This window comes from Triticum aestivum, chromosome 6A, assembly GCF_018294505.1.
Source record: "Triticum aestivum cultivar Chinese Spring chromosome 6A, IWGSC CS RefSeq v2.1, whole genome shotgun sequence".
NCBI classification, from domain to species: domain Eukaryota; kingdom Viridiplantae; phylum Streptophyta; class Magnoliopsida; order Poales; family Poaceae; genus Triticum; species Triticum aestivum.
The window spans coordinates 570833470-570840691 of NC_057809.1; the positions used below are offsets into that span (position 1 = coordinate 570833470).

General features: G+C 45.3%; 1 protein-coding gene across 4 annotated transcripts; it reads left to right on the plus strand.

Annotated features, from left to right (window-relative positions):
• The first annotated feature begins 563 nt into the window (after window positions 1-563).
• Window positions 564-7222, plus strand: LOC123128601 (uncharacterized). 4 transcript variants are annotated; one of them, XM_044548642.1, is made up of 5 exons: window positions 564-1199; window positions 1292-1462; window positions 1560-1620; window positions 3595-3886; window positions 6436-6855. In XM_044548642.1, the coding sequence occupies exons 2-5, from the start codon at window positions 1454-1456 to the stop codon at window positions 6473-6475; spliced, it is 402 nt and encodes a 133-aa protein (XP_044404577.1). In that variant the 5' UTR covers window positions 564-1199; window positions 1292-1453; the 3' UTR covers window positions 6476-6855. The 4 variants fall into 4 exon arrangements, with proteins under 4 accessions (XP_044404577.1, XP_044404575.1, XP_044404576.1 ...); XM_044548641.1 differs by lacking the exon at window positions 564-1199 and adding an exon at window positions 6862-7222 and having other exon boundaries at window positions 1330-1462; window positions 6436-6515; XM_044548640.1 differs by lacking the exons at window positions 1292-1462; window positions 1560-1620 and adding an exon at window positions 6862-7222 and having other exon boundaries at window positions 6436-6515.

The following is a 7222-nucleotide window of genomic DNA, read 5'->3' on the forward strand; positions in this document are numbered from 1 at the left end:
TGGTTGCTAGTAACGAAAGTACAACCTATCTACAGAGCATTTAGTAATATGTTACTACATGTCTCGGCAATGTTTTACTACTATGTTTAGAGATGAAACCATCGATGTCTCACTGACTGGTAAAAAACCAAAGCCCATTACCATCTATACTACATATATTACTGGCAATGAATAGTGACCCCAGAATTAGGACGTAACGGACAACCACATGGTAATAGAATTAAATGTGTTACTTTCTTTTGTACATGACATTACCCTCAAATATTTTTGCGGTGGAGAGTGGCCTTCTCCACATGACCCGCGCGCCTAATTAAAAGCGGCCGGAGCGCAGGGTAAGAAAGAATACGCGCACGCTTACAATAGCGCAGCCGTATATATATATATATATATATATATATATATATATATATATATATATATATATATATATATATATATATATATATATATATATATATATATATGACAGGGACAGGGTTATTCTGTTACCAACAGAATAATATTCTATTACCATCGGTCCCTATAAGGTCGTGACACGCAGACCACAAACTCCCTAGCCCGCCCCCAACCTAACCCGTCTCCTACCCACACGCTACCGCCGGCCGTCCGCCCGCCCCACCCTACCCACGCGCTGCTGCTGCCGTCCGACCGCCCCATCCTACCCACGCGCCTCCGTCGCGAACCCCACCACATCCCTCAATCGCACACCGACGCCCTCTCCCTCCGCTCCGGCCGCCGCCTTCTCCCCGCGCTCCGGCCTGCAACAACGGCCTTCTCTCTCTCCTAGCGCTCCGGCCTTCTCTCTCCCAGCGCTCCGGCCTTCTCTCTCCCGCGCTTCGGCCCTCTCTCTCCTAGCGCTCCGGCCCTCTCCCTTCCCGAGCTTCGGCCTCCTCCCTCTCCCGAGCTCCGGCCTCCTCCCTCCCCGCGCTCCAGCGTCCTCCCTCCCCGCGCTCCGGCCTCCTCGCACTCCTCGGTCTATTCGCCTTGCTACTGTGGTCCGGTCGCCTTCGTCACCGCGCTCCATCCGCCTTTCTCCTCGAGGTTCGGCCGCCTCCCCCTTTCCCCGAGGCCCCACGGCTGCGTCGCCGCCGCCCAACCGCTCGGTCCACAAGCTAGGGATCTGGGCCGCCCTCCTCGCTGTGGTGGCCCTGCTGGCCGTTGGTGACAGAAGCGGGGTGGAGGTTTTTAAAGCTTGTCTGGTATATTTTCTTTCTGCCCTGCAGCAGTTCTTCAGTGCGCATAAAAGAAGACCAGCAGTTCAATTACTAAAAATACTAAATTCATTTTTCAGGAAGGGGAGCCTTGGCGCAGTGGTAAAGTTGCTGCCTTGTGACCATGAGGTCATGGGTTCAAGTCCTGGAAACAGCCTCTTACAGAAATGTAGGGAAAAGCTGCGTACTATAGACCCAAAGTGGTCGGACCCTTCCCTGGACCCTGCGCAAGCGGGAGCTACATGCACCAGGTTGCCCACTAAATTCATTTTTTAGTTCAGTTCAATTGACAAATTTAGATCGGTCCAAATCCTTGTTACAGCTTCTGTTCAAATTCTTATTACGCAGTGCCTGCATGCTGATCCATCTACAAGTAGACAACAATTGCAGGACCTGCGCACAACACTCGGTAAGATAGCATTTCTTCTATCCCAGTTTTATGAAGGCCAGCAAAAGCTCATCAATCCCAGGGCCGGCCCTGTGTTTCGGGAGGCCCTAGGCGAACTCGACGACATGGGCCCTTTAAGTCCTAAGACCATATTTATACGTATGTGTTTGTGTGATACATATATATAACTTCATTTGCATAATACTAAAAGTAAACTTTCGACCACACATCTTTAGTTTGAAATTTGACTACAATAGTTGTTGGACAATGCAAAATAAAACAAACATGACATGATTGCCTCAAATAGGAAACAAATTTATTTGCTTCTCTGTATACTTTCACAATCTTCATTGACCTTAACATCTGAATTTTCATGCTCGGGATTAGTTCCTTGCCTATGTTCTTCACTGACATCAACAATACTTGAAGATGTAAAATACTTTGTCAAAGAACCCTTCAGTGGTTGAATTTTCAGATGTATTTCTTTTTTTTTTCAGCACCCGAAAAATGCTTCTTAGGCAACATGGCATGCTAATGTCCTAATATTACGAAGCAAAGAGTAGACAACAAATTAAAAATTTATAGATCGGATGATCAGAACCCTAGACATGTACACAGAATGACAAAAAATTAGGATGGTTGAATACATACTATGAAAGATTGAATTAGAAAATTATACATCAAAAAATAGATACTTCATGGGATGAATAGTTTAATATACATACTAAAGAAACTACTGAAATTAGGGATGGACGAATGGATCAGGAACATCCGAACATGGATATTGGGTACGGACCTGCGTTCGCATACATATTTATTACCGTATTGCTGGAAGGCCGAGTTCTCGGATTGCTGCGTGCCGTGGAGACAACGAGCGGCTGAGGCACCGAGCGAGGAACGACAGAGCGACGGGTAGATGAGACGACGAAGAAGAACCGACGAGCGACGAATGGAAAAAGTCAGATTTTTTTTATTTTTGAGAAGAAAGGGAAAGCCAGACATTCCGATTGATTTGTTTCACACGTACGCGTGCATCGAGCGGCTGTGACTTGCATGTGCGACGCCTTGCTATGCATTACCAGGCGATCCGATGGGCCGAGCCCATCTTGTTTTCTTCCTCTCATAATTTTTTCCTTGTCTATTTTTTCTGGGCTATACTATATGTGTACTACATCATGGGCCCCCCTTCGGCCTGGGCCCTGGGCCGTCGCCCCTCTGCCCATGCCCCAGGGCCGGCCCTGATCAATCCCCAAAAAAAATCACATTTTAGGTGCTTGCCGACGCTAGCCTTGAGTTGTAAGCGACTACTGTAACTACATCAACTACAAAAATTGCAGCGAGCATGGGTGTAGAAACTTCGAGTACGGCACCCTGCTTCAGCTCCGCATCAGGCAGAAGTGCCGCATGGAGCAGCTGCCTTCTGCTCCCATACATGTCGATGCTTTAGATTTCTATATATGAATATAAATGTATGTGTAGTCTCCATAGTAAGAAAAATGCAGACTTGTTCAGTCACGTGATGTGTAGTTGCTGTTTGGAATTCATGCATGTTCTGGTTCATGCTGAAATTATGTCGTGAAAAGAAGTCATCCCATCTACTTTCATGATGGGCAACCACTTTATTTGAGTGGATAGCTCTGAGTTCTGACTTGCATTCATAGTTCTAAGTTCTGTAGTTCTTCAATTTCTTAGTCGTACAGTGGTATGATCCCCTTAACTCATGGCTCCTTTCTTTCCATGTTACTGGTGAGTCATCGTTTGCATTTGCCAGTGCCACTAGTAGTACATAATTTGCAATGTCGTTCTACTTCATAACTAAGACATAAAAAGTTGAGATTCAGAAGACACGTTCGGCCAGAGCTGAAGGGAAAAGGCATGTAGATGGTGTTCTATCTTCTATCCTATATCTATCTTGGTTTCTCTTTGTATAATTACTTTGTAATTATTTCAATTTTGTTTAAGTCCTTTCTCTGATATATCTGTTGTAAATTGTAGGTACCGAGGCAAAATTCATAGTTGTAGTTGTCTGCAATTTACTATGGGAAAAGGTCAGAAGATTGTCCTTCCAGCGTGTCGTGGCCACCTCCCCACAGCACCGCCTCCATCCAGCGCGCCGCCCTGCTTCCCCACAGCGTGCCGCTGCAGGCGTAACCCTACATCGCACATTGAGAAATGGTGGCGCGCGGGGTGTGAGGCGGCGTCTCCCCACCATTTTTGTAGGTTGCCGCAAAAACAAGATGCACAAGTTCATCTTTTGTATGCTTTTCAGTACATCTACTTCCCAATGGTGAGTCCGATTTCCTTTGTGTTTCCATCGTCATGTAGCACAAACAATTGCTTGTGGTTATGCTTGAGTACCGTACTGTCAATTGGTTAACCAATTTTATAATGAAGATGTGCTGTTTGAGGTTGTTTGAAATAAACTATGCAAAAATTGAAAGTGTCAAAGTCCACCTTGCAAAACAACATCAGTTATCTTCAATTCAAGTACATAAGAAAACATAAGCCCACTCTATAAAAACAACAATAGATGTAGGAAGTTCAGTTTGGCTATATGCGATTGGTAATGCAGATGTGTTCTTTTGTGGTGGAGATTTCGGGAGTAAACTATGCAAACAATTTAAAAGTACTAAGTCCAACATGCAAACCAGTAGCAGTTCTATAAGTGCAACATGCATCAAATTCAGAAAATAGCAAACCTGGCTTGAAACAAATTCACATCTGGTTGTTTAGTTCATAGCTCATCGTTTCTAATATAAGCCAATGCTTCTATTATAATATAGTTGTTTATTCTGTAGCTCACTTTTTCTAATATAATGTTAAAAGTCCACTAGATGAAAATTTCTCTGTTTTAGCTATATCAGTACTAGTGCTCATCGGTACAACAAAGTAGCAGTAATGATCAGTACAACTTACAAAGTACTAGTCGATACCGATTTGCAGCAGTGTAGTTTGTACCGATTTTAAAGATGGCTCTGTATAGTATTGGTCAGTCATTTCGTTAAACTGCCTCGGTTGGCAGCCTGAACGAACTGGGCGTGGTGGCTGTGAACGGCCCCGGACTAGAGCAGAGGGCGTTCAGGACCTGCGTAATGGCCGGGTGGCTGTGAATGACCATGCAGGCTCCGTGCTCCATCTCCTGGGTAACGGCGACGATGCCCAAGCCTAACAACAACAACAATGCGTTGGGAGATGGCGTTTACCTGTGCGGCAGCAAGGATGATAGTGATGACACCTATAGAATTGTTTCCTGTGTTGCTACATTATCAGTCCAAAGGGTGGTGAAGATGCAGTCCTCGCGCGAGCCACCGCCGGCCACCTTCCTCCGGTGAGCAACCGCCGGCCGCCTTCCTCGCGCGAGCCTTCGTCGTCTGCCTTCCTCCGGCGAGCAACCGTCGGCCGCCTTCCTCCGGCGAGCCACCACCGGCCGCCTTCCTATGCCGCGTCTGCCTTTGCGCGCTGCGCTGTGTCTCCACTACCGCCTCTGGTCACGCACCGCCCCGTTCATGGCTAGCTTGTGTATGGAACCTGCAAGTTCAACATTTGCACTATATTCAGTTCTTGTACTCCCCCCACACCATCCTCGGCACCCCTCACTCGCGCCACGGCTGCAGCTTCACTCCCGTGCGCCACCGTCGGCTGCCGCGCCATGGCCTGCGCTCAACGGCTGCGGGTGGAGCCGCTGGGTCGAGGAACTTTGCCTCGACAGCACAACATCACACTCTGCTATCGGTCGCGAGAAGAGCTGCGTGCAGGCCACCCCGTGTCTGCCCTCGATCCGTCTCAGTCATCTCCCTCTCATCCTCTCTCTCCAGTCTGCATTTATGTGTGCAGGGAGCGGGAGGAGATAGAGCAGGGGAGTGGGAGGCCCTTCCATGGCAAATTCGTTGGCATCTTCTATGGAGATTGCGACCTCTCTTGATTTTTGCTTGAGGATTTCTCCTCTGGATCTGTCCACTGTAGTTCCTGTATAGCGGTGTCCTTTTTTCTAGTGTTCCTCAATATTGATGCATGTGTTTAATAACCCACTCATACGAATTCTAAAAACAAGCTTCAGTACAAGAAAAATGGGTCGTTCAGTTCAATTCCTGTTGCTATCAAGCTTCAGTACAAATGGTAAGAACTAAGAACTAGTTCTATTCCTGCTACTATCAAGCTGTTTGTTGATATGCTTACAAGAAATGAAATATCCTTTTTGATGTTTCTTTGTTGCCAAATAAAAAGCTAATATTTACGGACATGTGCAGTATAAACATTTGTTATGGAGTAGTACGCATTTTAAAACTTTTATATAATTGCAAAAAAAAACAGTATTCTCATTCCCAAAAACCTACAAAAAAACATCAGCTTATATTGATAGTTTTGGTTCTAGTCCTTATGGCCCGGTTCTAGTAACTGTGTCGCCCGCTCGTTTTAGTTTTTTGTTATCTCTCCTGGATGCTTTTGAAGAGCTTTAATTGTTTTTAGTTCATCTTTTGAATTCTTTTCAGTACATCTACTTACCAATCGTAAGTCCAGTTTCCTTTGTGTTTCCATGCTATTTCTATAGCACAACAGGTGTGTGTGGTTATGTTAATGATCGCATGTAACAAAGTTTATTTTGTAAGTTCAGAGAAGCAACGAGGTAAAAGCAAAACACTAAAACCATGCAATTCTTGTAAAGATATCTGAAAGTTCAACAATAAAAATTATATAAGTTTAGTCTCAAGTGGAGAGAAGTTGCTGCATCTCTGTCTGCCTGTGGATGCTCGTGTGCTATTGTTGCTTTCTCCCCTTCCTGTACATGCTGCTACTCACCTTTTTATCTCTCTAATGCGTTGTGTTGCACTACTACAGCTCGATCCAGGAGGTGCTAGCTCATGCTGGCTGGAACTAGGATGCAAAAGGGTTGACGGATCCATGCCGCACAAGCACTGGTGCTCTACTTTCTTCTTACTTTGTGTTCTAATTTGCTTTCTTCTTATTTTCAGTTTGCGAGATACAGAAAAAAGTTTAAAATATGTTGTGCCTGGAGTTCATATTATTTGCTACCCCAGGATGTACGTCTATAGTTTCTCCCTCCAAATGTGTTGATCCATGTGGTTGTATTTTCTGTGTTTCTCCCTCCAAATGTATGCAAGTACAGAAGTTGCACACAAACCGAAGTTTGTTTTAGTGAGAAAAATGCATACTGTCTTCTATAACTCATTTCACTTCACGATTACTTCACCAGTTTGTTGTTTCCTATTTCTCATAATTCCTAAATGTTCTACTCAACTTCAGCGCCATGCTCAGTCCAACCACGTGGCTTCAGGGTGGCCGAGTTCGTCGCGACCATCAGTTCAGAGACCTGCGTCACTGCTCGTGTCGCTACCATGGCCACCTGCATCACTGCGTGATCAGTCAACAACCTCCTGCACAAGGAAAAGCAACAGGAGTAGAGGCGTCTGAGATGCTCTTTTCTGGCGAGGTGGCTGATTATGGTTGTCAGTTTGTAATACTTTGGCCGCAGTGTACTTATGTATCTTTTTCTGGCCGGAGCATGACCTGAACTTGTGTCAGTAAGAACTTTGATTGTGATGGTACTACAAACTCTATAAAAACACCAGCAATCCATTTTTACCGGTACTTACCTTTTATTCAA

Excerpts from the sequence above, each read along its gene's own strand:
- LOC123128601 (XM_044548640.1), top strand. The coding sequence starts at position 3,638 with ATGGGAAAAGGTCAGAAGATTGTCCTTCCAGCGTGTCGTGGCCACCTC. Across the intron at positions 3,887-6,435 it reads AGTACATCTACTTCCCAATG|CTCGATCCAGGAGGTGCTAG; the intron begins GTGAGTCCGATT and ends GCACTACTACAG. Across the intron at positions 6,516-6,861 it reads TCCATGCCGCACAAGCACTG|CGCCATGCTCAGTCCAACCA; the intron begins GTGCTCTACTTT and ends ACTCAACTTCAG.